General features: G+C 43.4%; 2 protein-coding genes and 1 long non-coding RNA gene across 3 annotated transcripts in view; 1 reads left to right on the top strand and 2 right to left on the bottom strand.

The window, feature by feature from the left end:
- Positions 1-1,361: 1,361 nt before the first annotated feature.
- Positions 1,362-4,207, bottom strand: LOC134149174 (uncharacterized). The gene is made up of 4 exons (XR_009960372.1): positions 4,077-4,207; positions 3,038-3,145; positions 1,608-1,688; positions 1,362-1,432 (listed from the first exon to the last, which is right to left on the bottom strand). It is a non-coding gene; the product is annotated as an uncharacterized LOC134149174 (long non-coding RNA).
- A 1,789-nt stretch (positions 4,208-5,996) lies between these two features.
- LOC134149024 (urotensin-2 receptor-like) lies at positions 5,997-7,076 on the top strand. The gene has a single exon (XM_062591788.1). The coding sequence runs from the start codon at positions 5,997-5,999 to the stop codon at positions 7,074-7,076; it is 1,080 nt and encodes a 359-aa protein (XP_062447772.1).
- An 8,926-nt stretch (positions 7,077-16,002) lies between these two features.
- Positions 16,003-27,573, bottom strand: part of OGFOD3 (2-oxoglutarate and iron dependent oxygenase domain containing 3) — a 47,688-nt gene continuing 36,117 nt past the window's right edge. The window contains exon 9 of the mRNA XM_062592124.1: positions 16,003-19,170. Within this exon, the coding sequence (XP_062448108.1) occupies positions 19,034-19,170 (137 nt within the window). The 3' untranslated portion in view covers positions 16,003-19,033. The remainder of the gene's footprint in view (positions 19,171-27,573) is intronic.

Genomic DNA, 27,573 nt, shown 5'->3' with positions numbered 1-27,573 from the left:
CTTATTTGTACCTGAGCTGTTGCTCAAGATCTTAGGCCAAAGGACATGCAACCTTGCTGCTAGGTTTATGCTTGCAGCTCAGAAAGAGGAAAAGTATGTCAGAGCCGCTGGCCTTCAGGCACCACAGTAGCATCTTACAGTTGCATTTAATGGGAGAGAAAAGGCTGACTTGGAGAGCTGGACAAAAACAGCCCCAAGGCGTGGCTTTTTCTCTGAGTTTAATAACTCCCTACGTAGTGCTTCCTCTCCTTTGAGCAATGCTCCTGCAGCCCTTCATGCAGAGCTCTCAGCTTCCCGTAAACAGGCACAAAAAGCCCTAAGCTGTTCAGCTGCACTGTCCTAGCCGTCCTCTCCCTGATGTTTATCTTTAATTTTGCCCTTTGAGGCCAGTGCAGGAAAATCCTATTGAAGATAAATCCCCTCTTTTTTTAATGTTAAATTTTAATCAAAGTGATTCTCAGTCGAAGATTTGCACATAACTCATGGCAAATTATTTGAAACCTTTTGTTGAGAAACAATTATTCTCATATAGTCTAGTCCCTCTTTTTGTCATCTCTTGCTCTTTATTTTGTAGAAGTCACTGAAGCAGCTTCTGTGAGCTATTGCTCTAAACAACCATTTGATTGTACTTGTTCAATGAAACCACAGATCTGTGCATCATCACTACCAGAATTGTCCTGGCAGTCCCTACAAAATAAATGCTTGGCCATAACACGCAGTAGCAAATTTACTGAGGGGAGGATGACAGAAGGTAGGAGAGCTCTGCCTAGGTCCCACATTAGCATCATACCTGGCACCTGAATGGGAAAAATGAGTTTCACCCTATTCCTCTATGGCTGCAAGCATGCCAATTGACTTCCAAATACTGATTTCCTAGAGGGATGCAGCTGCCAGAACATGGCCCAGCCTCTGTCAAAACAGAGACTGAGCTGGAAGACTTGCAAATAGCTGATGGAGGAATCGCAGGAGAAATTATCCTCATTTTGTAAATGGAGACTGTAAAAAATGAAAGTTTAAAAAGATTTGTTTGTGGCCAGCAAGAGGACATCTTGCAAACTTGCCCTCAGAGATATGCTCTTCACATCAAACTCACCACTTGGGGATACTTATATCAACATAATGTCTCTTCTGGAGATGACTAGAAAACTAGTAGTCTCCAGGACTACTGCACCATGCTTTTATTGACCCTAGGTATATTTTACATCAAAAGGAAAAATGAACATTATATGTTATGAGAGCAAATACATACAATTTATTGCGGATGATCAAGGCAAAGGTATGAATTCCCATCAGGAAGCATGGAATAGTTTCATGGCTCTGAAGCCTTGCGGAGCCAGGAACTTGCCTTTTGCAATGTGATCTGATCATATGGCACAGCAGATTTTGATGTTCTCTTTGCAGTATGTCATGTACTTCAGAGCCTTTGTGCGAACTGCCAGGCGACAAGAAAAACATAGTATTACTGGGGGAAAATCAAATATTCCATTTTCTAGACTAACTGTAGGCGCCTGAGCTCTGGGACGACTTCAGTAAAAAAAGTATTAGTAGCCTTTGCATAAATATGCTGATCTAGTCCCAGGCTGCTTAGGAAAGAATAGTGAATGTACCTGATTATGCGCAGCCTGGAGGCTGTTGTTACTGGTTAGCTGTTAGGTCTTTGAGTTTCTGAACACCGATTTTCTGATTGTCTGGAAGTTGTAAAAAAAATTAAAAATGAGCCCTCAAGCCCCTCCAGAGACAAACAAGCATCATGATTCCTTTAGCACTGTCCTTTTGCTGTGCTCCTCTTGATCTTTATCAGAGCCAGACCATGCAATGCCCAGCAGAGTGACACCCTGGAGACAACCCCTGCTCTGCACGCATGGCCCTGGGCAGCATGTATGGCACATGGCCGTGGTGCAGCACAGCTTCACCAGGCCTCCTCTGAGCAAATCCCTTCACCCAGCGTCCCCCGCTGCCACTTCACAGCCATTCAGGCAGCACATCGTTGCCACATGTTATGCGGTCTGTTATGCGGTCTTAAGAGATGTTGGAGAGGGTTCAGATTCTCTCCAGTGAATCCTACTGTGCTGGGAAACTTGCCTCTTAATAGACCAGAGTGGGAAGAGATAGCTGCAACTTTCAATTAAAGTATACCTCTAAATTTTTATTTAAGGCAATGTTCAACTGTATAAGACATACGGAAATGTAAGTATTAATGACAAGCATTCAGAAGAAGTGGACCAAATTTGCTTTTGCTGCCAGCTTTGCAGACCAGGAGTGATTCTACTGAGATCAATGGATTATGCTGTGCATGGTCCATGGTTTCGAGAAATCCTTTGCACTTGAGTGAAGATTTTAATTCAGAAACAATTTCAAAGATAAATGAAGACCTATGCACATCATTGCAGAGTCTAAATAAACATTGTTCCAAGAAGATTCAATTGCCAAACTGCAGAGATTACATATTGGTGTGTTAGCAACTTGAGAAAAGGCTCTGTATAACACAGGCTATTCATTTAAACAGTACAGCCAAATCAGTCACCAGGTGTCCTGTGGGATGTTATGCAGCAGTTGCCTTCGATACCTCATTGTCATCCACTTCCACTAGAACATTACATTTCATTTATAGCCACTAAACTCGCAGTTGATTACTTGGAGCTTTGAACCTCTTGGTTTAGGATTAAGAAATGAATTCATGGGTCTCCTTTGGCAGTGGGGGTGTGATCCTGTCCAACCTGCTCTAGACAACCCTGCTTGAGTAGGGGGGTTGGATTAGATCATCTCCAGAGCTTCCTTCCAACCTCAACCATTCTGTGATTTTGTGTGTTTGGAGCTCAAATGAAACTCACCCTTGGGCTTCTCCAGAGCTGGCTCAAACTCTACCTGTCTCATCTGGAAGTCGTATCAGGAACTCTCTGAACTTAGCAAAAAACAAATCCTTTCCTGGTGATTGGCTAAATCATTTCACTTTCTTGGTGAGTAGGAATCCAACAGAAAAGGCAGTGGCTACATGGTGACAGGGCACAACAACATTGCAAGAAATGGCAGCACTCACCTGACCGAGTAAGAAGGTAGCATTAGTGGAGCTAAAAGAAATCCCATCCCAAGGGTGGACCTGCGCACTGTGGCATCATTCAGTTTGGACGGCAAGGGTCCAAAGTACCTTGAGAAAGAGGAAAAGCAGGCATTTCACATGTTCCCTATCCTCAAGTGCAAAATTCCCTCCCAACAGTCAAATTTGGTAAAGAAATTTGCCTCAAGAGGGCTTCAGTGACTCTCCCTAGCAGTAAGCCAGCTGCTTCCAAATGTAGGCTCAGTCACCTCCTTCTCCTTGCCCAGCCTGCACTTACTTTTGAAGCCTGCCATGGCTGAATGGAGTAATCAGAGGCTGCTTTCAATTTGCCAAGAGTGCAGCTTTCAGTGGCCCACCATACACTTACCTACCATCATAACTAACACTGGAGCACCAGCTGTTCCAGGAGCAAACCAAAGGTTTTATAAAAAAGACATCGGACATGGCTATTCCAATAGTTCCCATCCTGTCAACCACTATCTACTGCTATTATCAACCTCCTCGGAAGCGGACTGTTTAGTTAGCAAATTCTAAAATTAGGCACTGAGTGCCTGAAAAAGCTTCCTATTCAAAACAGGCAATAAAATGCAAAAAATCGTGCTACAGTTCAAGATGGCTGGATTTGTTTTTGTGCAGTAGCAGAAATGCCTCCCACAGGGGAACTTCTGCATATAAAGTACAATACCAATCATTTTCATATCGATACGTTTTAGAATATTACAAGAAAAAACACATGAGATTTACAGATTTTTGAGGTTCGTAAGAGACAATTAGATCCTTGATGACTTGGCTTTGTGTGTAATACATCCCTGAGGACTTATTCTGACCGTAAATCCACAGGGAGCTCCATATTGTTTTTCAATTAAAATACATCTTCCAGAAAGGCACTTGCAGTCCTTTCTTCATTATCTGGAGAAACAGAAAATTCACACTTCTCTCGGGAGCCTGTCATCTCCGCTGCTAAAAATGTGTTTCTTGGGTACCCAGACAAACATAAAACATCGGTATTCCAGACTCCTACCTCGTCCCCTTTCTAAGTCTGATTGATCACAGTTGTCATATGCTCCAGGCCCAACTCCATCAGGCGCTAAGTGCTGTGCCAGTCCCTACAGGGGTGCAGAAGAAATGGCGAGTGCAGAACTCGGGAGGGAAGAACAGGCTTCACTCAGCTGTAGAATGGCTCGTTTTGAAGAGGAGGAATAAGCGCCCATGGCATCCTGCATGTTTAAGAAAACAAGTGTCTCAGGGACTCATTAATGCTTAGTTTTGCTCAGTTAAATACTCTTCTGCAGGGGGAAAAAAGATTAGAAGAAGATTCTTGCTAAACATATTCTGTAATTCTCCGTTCAGGAGAAAGTATCAGTCTGCTCGTTCCCACCACCTCACGTGATCGCCCAAAACAAATCTGGTAACATGGCAGTGAATTTTTGGCCGCCCGCCCTGGCAGTTAAAGTGAAGACGAAAGACAAAACAGTCCAGACAAGAGCTTCAAAACCAAAAAAAGAAGAAAGGATGGCAAAAGCTTCGCATCATCCGATTCTCAGGGTGCGCGGGAGCCTCGAGCCAGTTCCTGACTGGGCCCATGGCACACGATCCCGTGAAGCGCTGTGCGGTGGGGAGAGAGCCCCGGTGAAGCGGCGGCCGCCAGCAAGGCCACCCCAATTTGGAGCGAAGAAAACTCCCATCCCAGAGGCCAGGTTTCAATTCTGCCAGCGCAAGAGCTGAATCTCAAGAGAGCAAATCACCACCTGAAAAAACCTCATTTGCGAGTCTTCTCCCCCCACCAGTGTTCAACTCATATTTTCACCCGGGCCACTTTAGTCAACATTATTTAAGTATTTGCAGAGCTCCGACAACACACTCATGCACACTCCTGGACAACAGCGGGTAGGAGGCAGAACTGGGCATGTGTTGGTTAACTTCACAGTGAATTACGCCTGTGTACTCAATATAATTATTTTTATAGTGCTAAATCCTGCTCATGTCAGTGGACAGGAGTTTTGCCACTCTGTAGGGGGCTTCAGAGAATGAGAGGCAGAGCTCACAAAAGCACTTTGAGCAGGGAGTAAAACAAGTAAATAACCACAGAGCCGTCACTTGAGGAAGCCCGGTTACGTGCAGAAGTGTTTGAAGGCACAAAAGGCAGCTCATTTCCATGGGAAATCAGTGGGCATTGCGCAGAGGCTTCTCTCTTGTGGCATGGAAAACTGCCCCTTTAAATATGCGTTGCCCCAATCTCGTCTTTCTTTAGAAGAAGATGGAGAGGCAAAGGCTGTCGGTGCTTTGGCAACTGTCCCCACAGTGCCTGCCTGTAACTGTTTGCAAAAGTTGTTTCTGCGAACCTCACTCATCACATTCTGTACTGCAAACTATTCAGATGAATCAGCTGTTGCTGCGGCTCAAACTGAAATCCTGCCGTAACGCTGCTGCGCTGTGCAGAGCAAAGGAAAAAATGCATATAAAAATCCAAGCTACTTCAAAGAAACGCAGACTGTTGCTACTCCAGTTTCGTAGGCAGCTCTAGCTCCGTCCGTTTCTGAATGTACCTCCAACACTACGCACCCGAGGAACGCAAGAGGGATCCCTGCCTCTCCCTACAGTCCTTCCCAGGGCAGTCTCCTCACCTGCCTCCGCAAAATTAAGCAAAGCAACGAGTTCCGGCTCGCCAGAGGCGCTAACACTGCAAAGCCCGAGGACATCACGGCGCAGCGCCGAGGAAAACTTTTCAGCCGAGGGGTCGGCGCGAGCCCTCGCCTCGTCGGCAGCGGGAGGACGCGGCAGCCGCGCCCGGCCCCCCGGACGGCGCGGCCCGGCGGAGCCGCTCCGCGGAGCGGCAGCCCGGCACGGCCCGCGGGGCGCGGCGCGGCCGCGCGACCCGCCCTGCGCGGGGGCGGAGCGGCCGCGGGCGTCCGACGCTGCGCGGCCGCCACCCGAGCCGCCCATGGAGCCCAACGGGACGGCGGCGGCGGGCAACGGCTCGGCGGCGGCGGGCGGCGGGGGGCTCCTGCTCTTCCCCTCAGCCTTCGGCACGGTGCTCTCGGTGATGTACGTGGCCGGCGTGGCAGGCAATGTCTACACGCTGGTGGTGATGTGCCACTCGGCGCGCTGCACTGCCCCCATGTACAGCTCCATCGTGAGCCTGGCCCTGGCCGACCTGCTCTACCTCTCCACCATCCCCTTCATTGTCTGCACCTACCTGGCCCAGGACTGGTACTTCGGAGACCTGGGGTGCCGCATCCTGCTCAGCCTGGACCTGCTCACCATGCACGCCAGCATCTTCACCCTCACCCTCATGTGCACCGAGCGCTACCTGGCCGTCACGCGGCCCCTGGATACCCTGAAGCGATCTCGCGGCTACCGGAAGGTCACAGCGGGCGCCGTGTGGTCCGTCTCGCTGCTGCTCACTTTGCCAATGATGCTGATGGTCACGCTGACTGAGGGGGGCAAAGCGGAGGGCAAGGTGAAGAGGATGTGTGCACCCACCTGGAGCATGGATGCCTACCGGACCTACCTGACGGTGCTGTTCAGCACCAGCATCATGGCCCCAGGGATCATCATTGGCTTCCTGTACACACGCCTGGCCAGGACCTACCTGGAGTCCCAGAGGAACCCACCCCACAAGGAGAAGAGCAAGAGATCACCCAGGCAGAAGGTCCTCATCATGATCTTCAGCATCGTGCTGGTTTTCTGGGCCTGCTTCCTGCCTTTTTGGATCTGGCAGCTGGTGCAGCTCTACAGCAGCTCCCTGCAGCTTACCACCCAAACCCAAAAGTGCATTAACTACCTGGTGACCTGCCTGACCTACAGCAACAGCTGCATCAACCCCTTCCTTTACACCCTGCTCACCAAAAACTACCGGGAATACCTGCGCAACAGGCACCGCAACTTCTACAGGTTCACATCCTCCTTTCGCAAGAGGGGCTCCAACCTGCAGTGCTCCTGGGGACGGTCCATGTCTTCCAGCAACCAGTATGACTACAGCTCGGAAGCCCTGGGCATGGCCACGCTGAAGGACAAGTGAGGGAGAGGAGGCACTCTGGAGACATCAGGACCAGAAGAGCATCTGTCCAAGGTAAGACTTTGAGACCCCTAGCCCAGTCGGATCCTAAAAACTCATTTCTGATGGCCACTCTATTTACCAGGCACTAAGTTGCATGAAACCAAGTACTGTGAAACGCATTTGAATTTCTGTCTGGCGTAGGGCTCCACTCCCAAGTGCTGGAGAAAAATCCTTCAGGCATTTGGCATGCAGAAGATGAGGTGGACACTATTCTGTTCTTTGACAAACTCTTTGCAAGCTTTGCTGCATGCTGCTGAGCTCTGGCTCTGCACCGGTTTCCCCATGTGATTTCTCAGTGCTGTCTTCAGGCAACAAACAGATGGATCAGATATGCAAAGGTCTGAAATTGTCCTGGTCTTGCTTAATTTAGCTGCAGGCCTTGGTTTTGCCCTATATATTACTGTTAAGTGTTCACGGGGGTGTGAATAGACCTTTAAACCCCTTTTCTATTTCCTGTTGAAGTGTGCTACAGTTTGATTGAGCTTAAAGTCTCTATTTTAAAATTCACTGTAGCAGCACCACAAACTCCAGGCACTCAAAAACCACAAGGTAAGCTGTCAGAAAGCACAGCGTTATCTAAAAGATATCTAAAAGAGCTATTTTTTTCAGTTTTCTGTTTCAGGTGATTTTCATTTGCCCACTGTTTTTTGGGGTTTTTTTGTTTTGTTTTGTTTTGGGGGGGGTTGTTTTGTTTTTGTTTTTTTTTAATTAGCCCCTTTCTCTATGGTCATTGGGGCTTCAAAACCCTAAAATTTACCTTGGAAATGAATTTTTCCTCTAATCCCACAAGTCAGAGACTTTAAGAAAAATGACTGAACACTGTATTGTGAGACTCCTTATAAAAAGGACAAATCTATTCGTCTTGCCCCAGTGCACTCTGCTCGTTTTCTTCCCATTTAGCGTTTAGTGGTACCCCTCCACAGGAGATAGCAAACATGCTTGTAAGCATCTAAACCATTGTAAAGCCTCTGTTCGTAAAATAAGTTATGATTAAAAAGTGGACCGTCCTAAGGTTTCTCCTGCCAGGGTCTCCTGAGCCTGCACGGAGGAATGCAGGTCCGAGTGTGAAGGCTGCTGTGCTCAGCAGTCCTCCACGGAGCGCCTGGCAGTAGGGTTGAAGTTGGTTTCGAGCTGTAATTTCCTCCATCCTGGGACAGATGCTGGGAATAAGGAAAGCATGAAAAGAGTTGCTTAAACTATTGTCAGCAGATAGGGAGCTCTGGGGACTTTCGAAAGGATGATTGCTTCGGGTACAGTCATTTCCCCTTTCGTGGTGGACGCGCTTATCCAGCAAAGAGGAGCGACGCTGCAGCACTCTGGTGTTAACGGGCTTCCAGATTCTTGGGCGATGGTCCCGCAGCATAAGCCACACTTTGAGGTAGGTTTGTGCTAAATTGCCCACACAAATACCGGAGCAAAGGATTGAAGGGTAGAGAATACAGCCCAGAAATACTCTGTGTTTCACGCACACAGTGTTAAAAAAATAAATAAATAAAGCCCCCAAGGCATACGTTGGTGGAGACCAGGGACCCCTGTTCTTGTGCCAGGAGTCAGGCGTGCTTCATACAGGTACAGTGGCTGGGATGAGGGGTTTTTTGGGGGGGGAGGAAAGTAATTCACCTTTGTATTGCTTACATGATGTTTAACCACAGAGCAAGGCACGGCCACCTGCTTTACCATATTCAAATAATATCACTGCCTGGCCTGGTGGTATCAGCAGACCCTGAGGTGCCCATGTCCTTGTGAGCTAGAAGGACTAAGACCCCAGCGCACATGGGGGATTGGCAGGGTAACAGGGCTCTTCGACAGCTTAAGAGACTTTTTCTCGCATCACTTCGTGTTCTTACAGTTAACATTGAAGTCATTGTTACTCTTAGGCCACTTCCCATTTCCAAGCCTGGAAGTCACCACCCATTTCAGAGTAACAAGGCAGCCTCTCTTACCAATTCCTTATGGCCCTACAAAGAAAAACCCACCCTGATCCAGAGCCTGACCTGATGCCGTGGTGGCTGATCTTATTTTCATCACTTGGCCCGTGGACAACGGCTGTGAAGGCCGATAACCCCCCATGGTGTTACAGGGCTGCTGAAGTGCACGCGAAGTGTGCAGTACAGTGATGGCAGCACGCGAAGTTCTCAGGCGTGAGGTGCAGCATGTATCTGTGGATGGGTATGTAAGGGGAAGCGGGTGATGGAAAAGCCCTATAGATCTCCTGGAAGACCTATACGTCTCACTAAGCATTAGGGGAGATACTTTCTGCCTCAGGAAAAAAAAAAAAAAAAAGAGAGTGACCTGCCCTTCTCTGCAGTCGCTTAAGCCAAGGCATTGCTGTAGGTGCTTGAGTTGTGGAACCGAGGGGATGGGCTTCATGTAGTCTCCTGTAAGGATAAAATATGAATTAACCTGGTAGTTTGCAATGTAGCTTTGGAATGGGGCTGCTGCTGCCTTGGCTGATAGCTGCCTGCCATAGCAGCTGGGGCTGGCACAGCCCTTAACTTACCCAGCTCAAATAAGCACCAAGCTAGTTTTTCCAAAAGCCTTTAGGAAATTTTTGGAAAGCCAACAACTTTCTTCTTTTTTGGTTGCAGTTTGTCATTGCAAAACTCTCTCTATGCCTCTCAAAAAAGAAAACAGTCTGATTACAAGAAAATCTTTTCCACCCCCGTCGGGGTGGGGAGATACGGAAAAAAAAAAAAAAAAAAAAAAAAAAAAAAAAGGACGAGGAGGAGAGGGGAAGAAACACAATTTCCTCCTGAGAGCACTTTGCTTCCCTGCATCTGCCATTGCACCTCTACTGCAGTGACTACAGTTTTCCCGTTTAGGGTTGAAAAGAGAAGAACACTGCTCATCAGCAGGATGAGTGGGGCTGTTCGCCCTCCCCAGGCGCAGTGGGACCCGTCTGACCCTTGCTACATTTTTGGTCCGCTCGCTCTCCCTGCACACAGTATGTTTTCATGCACACATTGGGTGCCCACGGCAAGAGCCACTGACCAGCGGCGTTCAGCCCAGCAGGTTTTTTGCCACCTAACATGGCTCGGTGCTGAGGGTTTCCAGCTTTGCCGGAGAACTGGAGTTGGGGATGCAGGGGGGACTTGCAGCTAATTGCTCTGGTGTGCATTCAGTTGGCTGGCCGATAATTAAATTGCAGCAGCAGCTTTCCTAAGATGCAAGCATGGTGGGAAGAAACACCATGCGTGACCCAACGGAGATGGGGGATGCCTCCCTGATAGCAAAAAAAAAAGAGAAATGTATTTTTTTAACAGGTTTTCCTTTTTCCTGTTTATCTGCAAGGCAAACACTGAAGAGCATGAGGGCTGTCACACAGCAGGTTGATTTTAAGAGGTGACAGCCTGGGCCCGTCCTTGCAGGGCGCCCCGTGGTTGCTACGTGCCGGCATTGCAGAACGCTAGCTCAGCTCTGCACCGTTTCCCCTCTCGGATTAGCTCCCATGCTCTGGCTCGTTTTCCAGCCAGAAATCCTTGCATCGATCAGAAAGCCTTCGTGGCTATTCTCTTTAAAAAAGTGCTCGAAGTCACTGCTTCAGGGAGGCAAAGCTCCTCACGACCACGCACCCTCATGGTTAGGAATCAAGCTCCCACAGTTGACCCGCTGCTGGCAGATCCCAGCGCCACCCCGGCAAAAGCAAAGGGGGATTTGCTCAGACCCAAGTGTCTCCCAAGCATCTCCTCACAGCACTGAGCCGCAGAACTGCTTTCAATTACTGTCCCGCCATGCATGCTTAATGGCAAGCATTTAATTTGAGGAGGACGATTACAGAGAGGACAGGCTTTAATTGGCTGCTCCAAAGCCTAGATAAAAATCTCAGCTACGGAGCGAAAACGTGTTTAGCTTCTTCAGAAAGTGGTAATTTTTGCAGCCTGTGAATGTTCACAGACTCACAAGCCATGTGGAGGTGCAAAAAGCATTCAGAAAACCAAGTCGGAACGTCTCCAGCGCCAGGTCTTCATGTGAAAACACCAACGGTTCACAGGCAGCCATGAAGACGGGGGGGTTCAAGGCTCTCGGTCAGTCAATGTGACACATCTGCGTGCCTTCATCACCTGTGGAGCTGCGTGCTTTCAGCAGGCACTCCAGATGAGGCCAGCACTGCTGAGAAATCCCCATGCACAGTTATTCTGCAGCTGTGGCAAGGCAGGAAAAATGAGATTTTTTTTCCCCTGCCTCGGCACAGTCTGGATGGGAGAAGAGCTTCAAAAACTGGGTGCCCACCTGGAAAGGGAAGAGAGCAGGGAGAGGCCCAGTGTTGCAGGTAGGGGGCAAGCCCAAAGATGTGAAGCAGCACGTCCCTGGGAAGCCCGGAGCAGCAGGTGCCTGTCCCACATGCCACCCAAGCATTGCAAAAAGAGTAAGGCTTTTTCCTTGCCCGTGGTTCCAAGAATACCAACTTTTTCCTGTGTGCAAGCGGAGGAATGATGCTCATCTCCATATTGTTGTGACTATTTCCATCTGAATTTCTCCTTAGACTTTTGCTCGTTCCATGTCTAGATCCCGCCTAGCGCTAGACGAGATTCAGCAGCCAGATGCTGCGGGATGATGGAGGCACATACCACACAAAAAATACAAGATGCAGCCAATATATAACACACCCACTCAGGAAAGTTTAGTTCCTTATTTTTTTCCTAGATGGCTGCAACTAGTCATCTAGCAAAAGAGGCATCCAACGTGCCTTAGCATGCTCTACGTTCGGATTAATTAAAACAAATATGGATAGGATAAATAGCATAAGGAAATGGCACTGAGGAAGAGGTTCTGTTGAAAGTTTCATGGAGGGATTTAACAGTAGAAGTTTTGCTGCCTGCAAGCAGAAATAATCCAAGTATAAGATCATTTTTCTCCCTTTTTGTCTACTGAGGAGTGCAAGGACTGTTTGAGCTTGGTGGTTGCCTACTTTCATGGCAGCCTTTTAAGTTTCGGATCATCTGCTAAACGCAGCTGTCTCTTTTTCTGGGGATATTCAGTGAATCATACTTGTTCACAAGTTCTTGTACACAAAGACAACTCCCAGGATGTACCTCTTGGTACAGTAGCAGCATATCTCATCAGAAATGAAAATATTTGCCTGCTGGAGAGGGAGGAAGAAAGCATCATTCAGAGCAATCACATGCAGGATGACTACTTTAGGACTCCTTTGTTTATTTAATGGTCTGTCTGGCTGAGCAGGTCACCTAGAAGGGTGTGGATGCACCCTGGAGACCTTATGTTGGCCATGAAAAGCAGTCTTGAAAGCAAACATCAAGATTTTAGTGCAGTTATCAGCACAATGTCCTGGTATCTAGTTACCTGCTTAATACAAGTCTGTAAACAGAAGAACAAAAAAGAGCCAAATCCTCAAGGCTTCTGTCCAGAAAAAGCATACCTCACTAATCTACTATAAGCATAGCAAGGGTATCCATTTGTGAAAAAAGCTTTGAGCATCAGAGGCTTGAACGCGTGAACTTGAATAAACTTCAACACATGAACTCACATGTACTTCCTCTATGTCTCTCTTCTTTCCTACCACACCAGGAAGCCTCTTGGCTTAAGGTCTCAGACGAACATCTCAGTGGGGTCCATTGGTAGCAATGTATCTTACCCAGCAGGTCACAGCTTCAGCTGGTTCCCTGGACAGCCTCAGGTTTATCCAGCAGCAGAAGTGGGATGTTTTGAGGTTCTCGCTCTGTTTGGAGGTATCTACATGTTCCAGAAGTAATAAAGATGGTACTTCTAGGCTGCTTTATTGCCTTTGCAGTAAGAACCATCTAGGCAAGGCCTTTTCTGTTGTGCTCCTGCAGTCTCATCTGCATGTTTGGGTCCTGTTTAAAGTCAAAGAGACTTCATGTGAGGAGCTCTGCCAGCAGGACCCTCTAACCAGACCAGTTCCTTAATATGAAACAGTAACTGTCAAAGAACAGTGGAAAGGAAAAAATGTAAGTTTCTCTTGTCTTTGTTTCATAATTCAGTACTTGCTATCCCTGAGTTATCGTGAAAAGACAAGGACACTTAACAGCAAGCAGCAATGATTTCTACCTTGTCATTATTTCAAGGATGTAAGAAAAGAGGCAAGATGGAAATAAATCTCTCTCTGAAATAAAGGGTGACTTTTCAAGTATGGTTAATGCCTGTAATGGGAGGAAATAAAAAAACAAGTATTTGGACAAAATGAAAGATGAACAGTGAAAAACCTTATAAAAATTGAGCAATGCTTGACAGTTCTACCACCACTAAAAATCCTTTTAAAACAGGATTATTAATAGGCTATATAGGCTATATGCATGTACTTTACCAAAATACAAGGTCCTGATTTTCCAAATACTCCTACAGAAGCAGCACCATTTACTTAACTGCTTGCATAGTCTCTTACATATGTCCCAAACAGTTTTAGTGAGTTGTTTTGTGAGTAAGTAAGACTGCATTGCTTAGTACATGCTATTGGTAAACGCACTAAATGTGTTAGGATGGAACTGAGAGATGAAGTAAGTTATCTGAGGGGAGGCAATGGACATGCCGTCCATGACGAAAAAAAAAATCTGGCCTATTCCATAAATGCAAATCTGTGTTAGAATCTGAAAAGCTTTAGTACAAGCCACCAGAATTCACACGGAAAATTAGAGATCAAGTGCCTGCCCAGGTACATTAGGGATAAATGAATTGTCATTATAAGAGAGCCGAGGTTTCAGGAAACATGACGTAAAGTTACCCTTCAGCTTCTTAAGAGGGTCTACAAAAACAGAGATAAAGCAGACTCTGCCCTAGTCCTTCACAGTATTTTACAAAAAGCAGTAGGCACTTGCCAGGGACTTACTCATCACTTCATGATCACTGTTAGCTGGATTTCCTTTTTGTTTGAGAATTTGGGTTAAACGGATGCAGGAAGAACAGAGAAGCCTGCCTTTCTGAATGAGGCTAAGATGATCAACGCGTGCCAGAGGCATCTGCGGTTCATAAAAGCAAAAGCCGTTCTGCTGTTCTTGGAATCTCTTGGTTGGATTTCCACACAGTAGACCCAAAAGGGAAAGACAGATGCTGAGATTTTCTGTGTTTGCTTAAAGTGGCGACAGGAGGGTGCTGTTTTTTTTTTTTTTCTTCCTCAACACTTAGCATAGAAAAAATCTGACCTCCAGCAATGTTTCCTGATTATTATTCCTAGAATTAGGACAAGACAGAAATATCGCACAAAGCCATACACGAGCACTTCAGAGAGATCAAATTCACATACAGACCCTGCATAAGGGCAGCTGAACTCTTCGGGATGGAACGTGAGGAATTCTGTATTAAAAACACAGCCATCTTTATTTGCTGGGGAGAGGCAAGCTGTTCAGGAGAAATTCAAAGGTACTTAGGATTCTAACTGGAGAGGAAACAAAACCAGGTTTTCTTGACAGTATAGTCAGTGACACTTCAGCTACACTTTCATTCCACTGCATAATTGTGTGCTACAATCCCTGTTGAGATGTGGACCTTATGAATAAAAACAAGTAACTAAGAAATGAAGCTAAATCACTGATACAAAGCTAAAGCTAGTATCCTGCTATAAATGGAGTATCCTGGCAAATGTTTCTGGGCTCGAAATTCATTAAGTTAGAGCTTATAATACTTCAGGTGGACAGTACGTTCTCGACATAAATGTACCTTTCCAGGCCTTCGCTTAGTTTATGGGGCATTAAAAACAAAACTCAGTGATTCTACAACCGCTTTCACAAATGAAAAATTTATATGTGAGAAATCCTGAGACGTCCGCTCAACATTACTAGGATCAGACTGTCTGGGATTTAAAAAAATAAATGCATGCTAGAGGATGGAAAGTCAGGTTTATGCTAATGACAATCTGCTTATGTATCTGTTAAGTTTACAGAAGTTCCAGATACTCCCCAAAACCTTTAGAAGTAATACGATTTCACTAAACTCCTCCAAAAGCCTCACTTAATCTCTTAGCAGAGATTGAAATGTCGGCTTGCTATCATGTCATTTTTTCTTGTTTCATCCTGGGATACTTCACACAAACAGGCTCTACCTTTCTTTACAAAATATTTTTTATTTACAAGTACAAATCAACATTCCCAAAGATTTATAAACAAGTACAGTTTAAGGTATGAGGCTGTAAACTCATGCCAGAACTTAGCCCCAGCTCACACTGAACATGCACTGACCTTTCTTTGCTCTGTTTGAGCAATGAGGGCTCTTTAGAAAGGTTTGCACCCGACTGGGAAACATCAAGCCAAATTCTGCAGTTATCACGTGCTCTATTAAAAGCGCTTGTCTTCAGCAGCTTGGTAGCAGATTTGCACTAGTTTAACCAAACAGATTCCGTCCTCAATGTAAGCGGAGTTCTAAGAAACAGCACTGCATTTCCCAGCAGCAATGGGGAAGCTGAACTTGACAGAGAACAGGGATATCAAAAGAAATTAAAAAGTGTTTCAAATTCAGAATTGCTGGTTAAGAATTTGCAGAGGGATACCTTTTCTTAAAAAAAAAAAAAAAAAAAAAAAAAGTTACTGCACGTATTTAAGTGGACTAAATTAAACTGAGTTGAGATTATTACTAATGGTCCTCGAATTCTGCAATTTCCAATCGGCCCCAGGAACACTGGCCTTTCTATGCTGATTGTTCTCCTGCAGAGGCTATGGTCAGAATCTTTTAGATGGTCCTGTATTTCCTCATTTGCTATTTAGTTTTTTCATAGGTCTAGATATTGCTTTTAGCAGTCTGGATATTGAAGTTTCAAATACAAAATCTCAGTACTGAAACACACAACATATTGAACTACTGTTTTTTTCCAAAACATGAATTCCCTTCTAGGTGCAGCACACACAATTTTTTCACATGTTGCATTTGACAAGTTTGGTCATCATATTGAACACATTACTGAAGCTAAGAACTCCAGACAACACACATACCAAGTTGATTTTATTTCTGAATGTCACTCAATTCACAGCGGGGAAGAAATGCACCGTGATCTGAAATTACTACAATGCACAGGACTTCTGAAAGATTAAAACCTGAGAGGAGGCTAGCTGAGATTCCCCCCAAGATGTAAAATGTTCTTGAAAAGCAATATTTTTATGGAGGGCAGCGCTGAAAGAAGTGTCATTTTCATTTAGTGTAACTCAAAGCCAGCCTGATAGACAGAAGGAAATAAAAAACACTTCCAGAGTGACAAAACACTATTCATTTACATGACAGTGTCATAGAGCAGTGATAGGACATACAGGGAAGTGAGAAATTTTAGAACAGAGGACCTCAACCTGGAGAATCACAATCCAGATCTAACGGTCCCCAGGTATTTAGCTCCCAGTAATATCAAATCTTTTTTGTGGAAAAGGCCATGCATTTAACTGACAAGGAGGACTGCAGGAACTGAGTTTTAATCCAATAAATCAGTTGCTGGTGATGTTGATCTGTCTTCATACAGATGACCAACTGAAGTGTAATGCAAACTGAATTAACAGTCTTTGAAGCAAGTATTTAGATACACAGCCCAACTAACTTTACTATTTCCTAGCATTCAGCCATTGCAACAATTCTTCCTTGCTAGCAAGGACAAGGAAGTGTTCAGTCTCTTTCAGGTTTGAGAACAAAAACAAAAACAAAAAAAGAAAAAGAAAAAAAAAAGAAAAAGAAAGAAATGATAGAAAAAAAGAAAAAAGAAATGATAGAAAACTAATCTTGCTGGTGTGCCAGCTGAGAATACAACCAATAAAAAAGATGTAAGTATTCAGTCATCACTCCTCTTTATACTGATTTTCAGTGTAATCCTCCAATATTTAGTATTTCCATTAGAAGTAGATTAAAATAATGATGAAACTTGTGTACAGGAAAAATCAAACCAGACTTCCAGATTAACAAAAATTGTCTTAAAAATGATACAGATTATTAGTGAACTGAATCAACATGTTTGCTTTAGATTTTGAGGGAAAAAAATAGTTTTTCCTACCATTTACTTATCAATGTGCTGCTCTGCAAAACACCTTTGACTATAATAACAAAGGAAGGTAGTTCACAAGATTACACATTTTTTTCATTACTTCATCTGCATTACAATGTGATGCCTCTTTTCTGAAGTTCTTGGAATTTATTATTCTATTAACACCACAGACCAATGATCACAGTTAATAGAAAAAAGTCTTCATATTAAACAAGAAGTTCAAAAAGACCTACTGAGAAACTTTCTGAAGCAGCTAAAACATTGCTCTGGACAAGGTAAACACAGTATTTCATGCCACAAGATTTGTAGTTGTGGAAACAATTAACAAAAATTAGAGCTTCCTTCAATTTAATCTTAAGTTTAGGCCCAATAAACATGTTTCCAAAGTATTTTACCATCTTCAATATGAAGTGTCTGTTTCTGAGCCAGATATGGATGTATAACAACTCCAACCCCGTACCATTTCAATCTAAAATGTAGGAGGACACCAATCTCCTTCACTGGTGGTTTTGTTACCCAGCCTTCCAAGGCAGAATCCACAGGATCAGGATTTACAGGATCCAGTCTAAGAAGGCCAGAACCGGTCCATGGAAAACCACCAAAGGAATTAGCTTTCTTCTCAGCCATGTCCTCTCCCAAGTCCTGTTGTCCTAGCTGGGAATTACTCACTCAGATGAATCCAGAAGACTGATGGACTACCTCTGTCTGTCTCTCCCTTTTATATTTGCTCCAAAGACAGGCTTGTGTGGCCAAGCCATTGCCACAAAGAGCTCTCAGCTATAGTATGGGATTGTCAACCTTGTTACAGAGAAGGCTTTTTGCTTGTTTTCAGCACTGCCTAATTTGACTCCCTGTGGACTTCATATTACAATGAAAATAACATACCAATGTTGAGAGCTTCTGAAAATTCCACTACTGCAATCCAAGAGGGATACATTAACTTGTTTAGACAGCATCAGTAGTACCGCTGTCACAGCATGGAGCTCAGACTAGCTGCCTGAGCATTTGGACAACTTCTGTAGAAAGGAGAAGCTGGCAGGGCCTGCTTAGCTCCATGCTGCTAAAGCTACAGGGCCAGCTGCATCCAAAGTAGTTGAAGGTCTCTATGGCACAGAAACAACAGACAGCAGTACTGAGAAATCAGGACTCTTCATGGGCACCCCAGTGAAATCCTGCATTGTGCATAGGGCACTAAAATTGAAGGTCCAAGAGACTATAACCACTTTCATTAAGCAGGTGCAGAGAAACGGAAGGCAAGTTCAGAATGCTGTTTTCTGCTCAGAGGGACCTAATGCGGTGCCATTCCCGAGTGTACTGCAACATTTGTGATTCAAGAGCTCTGTGCTTTCCAGCTAACCAAAGAATTGTATTTCTGATTTTGTATTAACTACTCCCTGTCTGTAGCAGAAAATCTATAGCAATTTACTTAAAAATTAAAAAACAAACAAAAAAACAGTTCAAGTAAGTTCCAGTAGTCAACCTACAGCTGTATTGCCAACTAATGCCCATGCCAAGGAGAATACATTCCTCTCTCAATAAAAAGTATGTTCAGCAAAATAATGCTCATCTGCTGTATTAATTTCCGTGAAACTTTCTATATCCCATTAGTAATGGAAGAGACTGAAGCTGTTAATAACAGCAGCACGGGGAGTCATATCAGGACACAGTCCAAAAGATGTTTCGTATTTTTTAAACAGAAGAATTAAAAAAGAAAAAAATAAGCACCCCAGGACTCTTCTTGGTTGGTAGCCTATCCCCTTAGAACATAAAGGCCAGAACATTTACAGTATATACCAAATTTAAGATGGTCCTTAAGGCATTGTTCACAACATTTACAGAAAACAACATGATGAAAACGAAATGCATTACAAAATATTAATCCAACTGGGAAATTCGAAATGAACATGAGTTTTAACAGAATGTTATCTATATTTTTCCCCTTCCCTTGCAGGGCTTCTCTTATTCCATTTGACTTCATGCTCCATCCCAGGAAGAATTACATCAAGACTGGATCCCCTATGCCATGGTCTGGGTTGCAAGTGAAGGAGATGGTGATGGCATAGCGAGTGCCCCAGTGAACCTTTTCCACCCGATGAAGGTTCTCCGATCCAGAGGTGAAAAAGGAAACCCGGCCTGTAAAGACAAATTATTGAATCAGTGACATGGAGTCATTTAGCTGTCAGCTTTCTACACAGTTTTGCGATTGTTGTCTCAGTCCAACTGTTCCCCAGCTACCCGAGGGCCCAGAGGGCATCACAATGACAAACTGCTATGAGCTTATGCTGCACTCTGACAGCTTTATGGATTATTTAAAACACACATTAATCATTTGTGCTACAAAGCTGGAGCTGTGATTTCACCATATCTCATAGTTTATAAAAGGTGGGAGGAATCCGAAAACATTCAAATCCAGTCCTGAGTTGCATCAATTAAACAAAAACAAGCAAAACAAAAAAACTTCTGGTGACTGAACTGTCGGCCAAGTATTTTGATTTCCTCCCTGCTCCCCTCCTAATCTAGGCTCTAATTTGAAACAAAAGGAGCGAGTGCTACACAGGGGGCAAAAAGATCTTAAGTGGAAAAACAGCCAGCAGGTTTACAAGCACCTGTGGCAGCTTCTCAGCTTTGTACTAAATATTTGCTAAAGCTTTTTTTGCACAGTCAGATCACTCACTGTTCAGCCAGGTTAAAAAAGTTACCTATCACTCTTGAATACAAATTTAATTTTCCTTAGAAAGAGCAAAATTGTTTCACAGAAGCAAATGTTTACTCCCGTACTTCATCACTTTAAATTTTCACCACCACCACCCCCGGTGCTGGAGTTCTGCTGGATTTAAGTGGCTTTAAGATGAAATCTACTTACTCTGATAATGACATTTGAGGTGTATTAACATTCGACTTGATGCAACTGCAAAACGAGGCACCCCAGGCACTTTCACATTATTTAACTGTTTGAGAATATAGAAGTTGAACATCTAGCCAGTAACCCAGAAAGGAAGCAACACTCCAGGACTGCTCAAGCTCTCCTGGAAAGCCAGCAATACTCACATGCACAGCTATTTTATCCCAATAGCTGTTTTCCTACTCATGCAATTTTTCCATTATTTAAATTAGATTAAAGTTTGTGGAGCCAAGCGTGGAGCTTGGTTCACCTACTAAGGTCTGAGTTCTTTTCTGTAACACTTGGACCCCTTTGCACACTGAGTTGCAGTTCACATTTAACCTTTCATACAAGTCAGTCCTAACCGCCAAGCAGACCCATTAAGTCATATATCACATTCTTCTCTGCCTGTGCCTGCACATCAATAGGAGGTAAAGCTACAGATGAATTTATATGAACAGTTCATACACACTTTGGTGTCCTGCGCTTATGGATGAAAGACTTTAAACGCAGGCAATGTACTCCTATCCTGTGAGTACTATAAGGAACAGAACTACCTGCTTAAGGATTTCATACAAAGTCTATTTGTCCTGAAAATGTTATTTTTACTCTTATTTGCACATCATTCAAGTATTTCATTATCAATCCATCACCTATTCACCTAAAGTTTTGCCTTAAATGGAATTTCAAGCTTTTTTGGTTGATCTCTTAGTAGAAGTAGTAGTAATTAAAAGATAGACAAATTTCAGTGTATTGTTTAAGCCAGTTAATTAAACTGGATTCTTTGAATATACAGAAGGTGTTTTAATTTCTTTAACAAACATGCATCTTCATGTTTGTGGTATGTTTTAACTACTTTGGCATCTCTTCCCTTATCTGCCAGTTGAGGTCTCCAAGTGGCTGAACAAAGCTACAGCCTGTTTTTGAGGATGCTTTTTCTCACTTGGGAAGAATCTTTTATAAATGATTTTCACTGGTTCTCATGGGAGACTTCAACCACCCTGATACCTGCTGGAAGCACAACACAGCTAAGCACAAACAGTCCAGGAGGCTCCTGCAATGCATCAATGATAACTTCTTGACACAGGTGGTGGAGGAGCCTATGAGGAAGGGTGTCCTGCCAGACCTTGTCCTAACCAACAAAGAAGGACTAGCTGGAGATGTGAAGGTTGGGGGCAGCCTTGGCTGCAGTGACCACAAGATGGTGGAGTTCAGGATCCTGCATTAAAGTAAGGCAATAAGCAGGATTGCAACCCTGGACTTCAGGAGAGCAGGCTTTGGGCTCTTCAGGGACCTACTTGGAGGAATTCCATGGTTTAAGGCCCTAGAAATAAGAGGGGTCCACGAGAGCTGGCTGGTATTCAAGCATCACTTCCTCCAAGCTCAAGAGCACTGCATCCCAAGGAGAAAGAAGTCCAGCCACTGGGAGGAGTGGCTGATACACCTGAGGGCTGTGCTGCCATCCAGAGAGACCTAGAGAAGCTGGAGAGCTGGGCAGAGAGGAACCACCTGAGGTTCAACAAGGGCAAGTACAGAGTCCTGCACCTAGGCAGAAATAACTCCATGTACCAGTACAGGCTGGGGGCTGAGCTGCTGGAGAGCAGCTCTGCAGAGAAGGACCTGGGAGTGCTGGTGGATGAAAAGTTGACCATGAGCCAGCAATGGGCCCTTGTGGCCAGGAAGGCCAATGGGATCCTGGGGTGCATTAGGAAGAGTGTTGCCAGCAGGTCGAGGGAGGTGATGCTGCCCCTCTCCTCAGCCCTGCGTCCAGTTCTGGGCTCCCCAGGACAAGAGAGACATGGAGCTACTGGAGAGAGTGCAGCATAGGGCTATGAAGATGATCAGAGGACTGGAGCATCTGCCCTATGAGGAATAGCTGAGTGCTGGGCGTCTTTAGCCTGGAGAAGAGAAGACTGAGGGGGGATCTTATCAATGTGGATAAGTATCTGAAGGGAGGGTGTCAAGAGAATGAGGCTAAACTCTTTCCAGTTGTCCCATGTGACAGGACAAGAGGCAATGAGCAACAACGGAACCATGGGAAGTTTGGCCTGAATATGAGGAGGAATTTCTTCACTGTGAGAGTGACAGAGCACTGGAAGAGGTTGCCCAGAGAGGTTGTGAAGTCTCCTTCTCTGGAGATATTCAAAGCCCGCCTGGATGCAACCCTGTCTAACATGCTCCAGGTGACCCTGCTTGAGCAGGCAGGTTGGACTAGACAATCTCCAGAGGTACCTTCCATCCTTACTGATTCTGTGATTCTTTGCAAAACTTTGAAGCAAAAGCACACTCCTTCTATGCTACACTGTTCTTAATAGTCCAACTGTTCAAGAAGAGCACAATCTACAAAGAATGTTAATTCTCATCCCACCTGACAAAACCTGCAAGGAATACACTGTAACATCATTATCCACAGACTTCTGGAGAAAAACAGAAGAAAAAATAAGGCTGTACCAGTGCAGGGTGATGTACAGAAGTTTCAAACGCACTGAGACGGTACCCTTCATAATCTTGCTTCAACACACAATATATGGAAACCACTTCAAAGTGAAATCACTACAAGAAAATGTGTGTCAGGACAAGTAATTTTTTTCCCTAGAAAAGTGCATATGTATACCTATATTATAATCTGTCCTTGTTCTGGCTAGTTTCTGAATAATTTTGAATGAAGATTTTAAACCCCTAAATTTCAAACTATGAACCATGTTAGCAAGTGTAAGGCCATATGCAACATGGGATCTCCTTTATCTGTGCATTCAAGGTGTTTAAAGTATACATTTTTAATGCTACCTTATAGCACAACCAGCTGATTTATCTATGTTAGGATTTCTGTAATTGGGAATGGAGGGAAAGACTGGCATAAAGCAGGTCCACTAAGCTCTCTGGTCTATGAAAAATGGTTAGAGTGATTTTTGAGCTTCATAATAGATTAGTGTTGCATTACAAATGCTTAAGAATGGCTAAGCAATCATTCATTGTACATCAGAAATACCTAATAAATATATACTTGCAATTTCCCCACTGAAACATTTTTTTAAATGACAAAAGCTCAGGGGAAAGTGCACAAAATTCTAATAAAATTCTAATTCTGCTTCTTTTGTCCTTTTCTTTCATTACTTGAGTTAACAATTGCTTCAAATGGGTCTTTTCATTTTCTTCTTCCCTCCCATAATCTGCCTGCACAGATTTCTTTCCAGCACACTTTCCTGTTCCATTAATGAAATTTTGACTTCATGGCAAAGAAATTTCAGTTTAACAATAAGTGTTCACAAAATGTAGCCTTTCTTGAGATCACAAGCTGCTACTCAATACAATTTTATAAGATGATACTACCTAATAAGAAAAGAAAGTTATGGTAACCCTGATCCTTAAGGCATGAACTTCTGGAGACTAGAAGAAACAGCAAAGGGGTTGTCTCCTGTTTCAGGCTCCATGTTTCTAAGCTTTGAGAAAGACACCAGTCTCTAAGCAGGGTCTTGGAGGATGAACAGTAGGATGGAGGAGTCCTGAGGTTAGGACTTCGTGTCCAGGAGCATCACTCTTTTGCAGCTTCTCTCACGAGCCAAATCCTCCCAGGCCAAGGGTGAAAACAAATGCTTTTTTTTCATTAAGCCAAATCTACAGTCCAAGAAGTATTTCATCCTGAATGTGAATATTTCCCTAGTATGTTCCCAATCACTGCAAGATGCAGAAAACTCCATTACTTCTTTAGTTTCTCTATGCTCTGACCAGTACCTCAACCTCAAGAGAGAGTTTTGGCTCCCCATAAGGGAAGCATGGGCTGCCCTCCCACATCTTCTGCCTCTGTCCCTTCCTCCTCACCTCCACCTTCCTTTCCGTGATACCTAATTCGGGCAAGGCACACTGCAGAGGTTAACAGAGCAAGCCACAAAGCATGTAGCACTCTTTGCACTCACACAACTTTCATCCTAGATAAATTCTGAAAGTGCTTCTGTCAAGGATCTTTCCCCTTTTCTACCCAAAGAATGCGCTTAAAACCTGTACTAAGATTAGTCAAAAGTTTCATCCATAGGTGTAGCTTCTTCTCAATCCCTTGGTGCCCCTTAAACATCCACATATGCTTTTTTAAATTTGCTCTCAACAGCACAAACAAAGGATAAATTGTATCAGAGATGAGAGAACTGCTGTCAGGAAAAATTCACATGCAAACTCATTTAAATACATCAGTCTCACACTGATCTAGGACAAGGAACTGCCAACATGATGAGCACCACAGCATCCATCAAAACTGGGTCCGGGCATCGGTGTCACTGACAGGAGTCAAGCTCTGAAAAGTTGTGAGCCTGAGAAAACCTTGTGGTAGGAAAAGCAGGACAGGAAATACAGGGAGCAAGATCTTAGTCACAGTATAGGTAATCACTAATTCTCTCTCTTTTTTTTTTTTTTTTCTTTTTTTTTTCTTTTTTGAGATTCAGTTTTTGAAGTGATCCACAGGAATCATTACTTATAAAGATACACAAGACTCACTGCTATGAATTTTATGCAACCCTAATTTTGATACAGCAGCACTGTTATTTTCAGGAATAGTACTTAACAAGCAGCAAAAGCAAAGGGCATTTCATTTTATGCAGCAATGACACCCCATTTAATTACTCAAAACAAAATCACTAGGGGAATACCCACATATACTATAAACCTTTACTTTTTCCTGCCTTTGCTCTCCCAGTTTTTATCACACAGGTAGTTGCCCCTTAGCAATGAGTGTGTTTGGATTAATTCAGAAGATATAACCACTGCAAGAAGCAGCATACAGAGGGAAAGAATTATCCCTTCATCCACGTATCACAGTAAAAGCATCAGTATTCCCTTAAGACTTGCTCTCAGGAGACAAGCCAGGCTGAATTTTAACGTAACGTGGCACTTCCATAAACAAATTGCCTATAATTTGGTAGCTAAGCTTGGGAGGCAACATAGACTGGAGGAATATACAAAGGAAACATTTAATTGTCAATGACAACTATGTCCTCGACATGTACTGTGACTTCAGTGAAACCACTTAATCTCTCATTTGTTTTCTTGTCTCTAAAATGACAATAATACTGACTCATTCTAACAGGGTTACTGTGAAAATTAATTAGTAAACACCAGTACAATACTTTGCAGTTAACACATATTCAGTTGCTTTATGAGTATGATAAAACCATCCTCTGTTCTTTCTATTCTGAAAAGAAAAAAGAGTAAGGGGTAATAAGCTGCAGAGAACTCATAAAAGGACTTTGAAAACCATGCAATGTTAACATACCACAATGCATCCAAGGAAGCATAACTACTGCAAGATTATGCCTCTAATGTCATAAAACCACTCAATAATTTATGCTGGAAGAAATCTTGGGAGGTCATCTAGTCTAACCTCCTTCTTCAGAGCACAATGACTTCTAAGTTGAATCTAACTTCAGAGTTGTACCAGGTTGCTCAGGGTTGCATCATTAGCACATTCATGCAGCATTAATAGCTGAGAAGCATCTAAAGGACAGCAAAGCCAAGAATAGTTTTGACTTTATTCAAACTAGGGAACAGAGAAGAGCGGAAAAAATGGTTTGTGACATTTCTACCCCATCACTTTTCTCCCACATTAATTCTGGGTGTCTGCTGAACGACACCAAGACAGAAGTACTGCCTGGAAAATTGCACACACACAATTGTGTTCTTATTCTCAACATCTGTTTGGGATTTTTTGCTAATTCATTCTCATGTAAACTGTCCAAAACATGCAGTATAGCCAAACAAACTTATAATACTTCCTGTAATCACACAATAAAAATTATTTAATAAATATACTTATTCAATTACTTATAAATAAATGCAATGTTGAATAGGGAGAGTTTTAAGCAACCCCTTACGTGAATCGTATAAAATTAATACACAACTACAGCAACCATAAGTGCCTTGACTTGAGATGAATGGGCAGGTCGCACTTCTGTCACTGCTCTACTGTCAAGGTTTTTTAAGTCCAACATGTGCTAGATGCTGGTGTCAGATGACAGCAGCACTGTTGGGTAATGCTGCGTTAAAGAGTCGGAAAAATTATCAAATCAACAAGAGACCTAATAAAGGAGTATTTGATGCATACTTCCTACCTACCTGCACACCACTGCTCTGCTAATCTGCATTTTGCCCCAGGTATAAAGTAACTTTAACGGTCTCACATCAAGGACAATATTCTGGACGTTCCACAAATGTTTATGCTAGAAGGAAGGGGGTAAACGTCTCTAGCCACTTTCCCCACACACATAGATGAAAAGTATGCCAAGCACAGAAGTATAAAGGTCTAAAAAGAAATAAAGCCACAGCAGATATCAAATTAGACTAGTTACAAAGTTGCTCCAAATTTAAGAGACGTAAGAATTACTTGATGTTATAAATAAGATCAGTGATTAACATGGTGAACTCTTTCACAGCTGGCTTGCAATTTGCTAAAATATTATCAATACTTTTAAAGGGACTTTAAATTCAGAAGCACTTAGACTGAAAACTTCTAAATTACAGTTTTTAAAGAAAATAAATGAATAGCTTAATTACTTCCTGCTAAAAGTACATGAACATTTTTACATTCCAATAGAACCCCTGCCTGCCTCTCTTCCAACAGCACAGTTGGTTACTCAAAATACCTGCAGTTTCTACTCCCTACATTATTTCTGGAATGGAAAGCAAGAAAGGTGCCTATTACATTTGCTCACTTGTAACTTCAAGTATTTTATACCAGGGAGAAGCCTTGGAGGCCAACTTTCGATGTTGACAGTGCTCCACTATGCTCTGTGGAGCACTATAATTCAAGACGTAAACACTCCTCAACCCTTTCAGTGATCCAACTAAAATAAAATGACCACAACTAACCTGAATAACAGATGCCTGCAACGGGACAAGAGTTTTCTATACAAAGTAATTCATACAAGCAGCATGTAATCTGCAGGTTTGAGCTGAGCCTTTCAGCTACTCATTGCTTTAAAGGCCCTGTTAAGAGATCAATTCATTTAATACCATCAAAAACTTATCACTAAGCACCACTGGAATAGGAAATCACAATCTGGAAGAAAGTTATCCTTCCTTGGAGAAAAAAAAAATAGAAAACAGAAGAAAGTCCTCAGAGCTATGCATAGAAATGAGGAGCTACTGAGCAGCTGAATGTGTCTGCTTCAATTTATTTTTGTCATGATTGCAACAGCTCCTCTTCTTCCTACCGTTTCTCTGTAATCAACTTACTAGTGCCATATGCAATTTCTTACTGCTTTGCAATACCAATCACACTTGCCATCCCACCTAGAACTGACAAACTTTGCATAGCTCATTATTACTGCAGTTACTAATGCCGGCTCCATTTATTTTTGTCTAATTTTGACAACTACTTATGTGTGATTTTTTTTTCCAAATCATGCTCAGCTTTCAGCTGTCCTGATTTATCATCAGGATGATATGATCCAGTTTTCCTGATTGGAGTAATACTAAAGCTAGCAATGCCAGATTATCTATAAGGCATCATTTAGATTCAATGAAGAAAAATATCAAAAGTATCTACAGTCAATGAAAAATTAACTAGTGCACAACACAAAATTCTTAAAGCACCACAGGCCTATGTGACAAACTACACTGGATCACTAAATATATACTTAATATAATTTTCACATCTTGTTTTAATGTTG

Source organism: Rhea pennata, chromosome 19 (assembly GCF_028389875.1).
Source record: "Rhea pennata isolate bPtePen1 chromosome 19, bPtePen1.pri, whole genome shotgun sequence".
Classification (NCBI taxonomy): Eukaryota; Metazoa; Chordata; class Aves; order Rheiformes; family Rheidae; genus Rhea; species Rhea pennata.
Note: the sequence above shows the minus strand (reverse complement) of the source record. Positions and strands in the feature narration are given on the sequence as shown.

What these genes read in the sequence shown, in the direction of transcription:
- LOC134149024 (XM_062591788.1), top strand. Translation starts at nt 5,997, where the DNA reads ATGGAGCCCAACGGGACGGCGGCGGCGGGCAACGGCTCGGCGGCGGCG.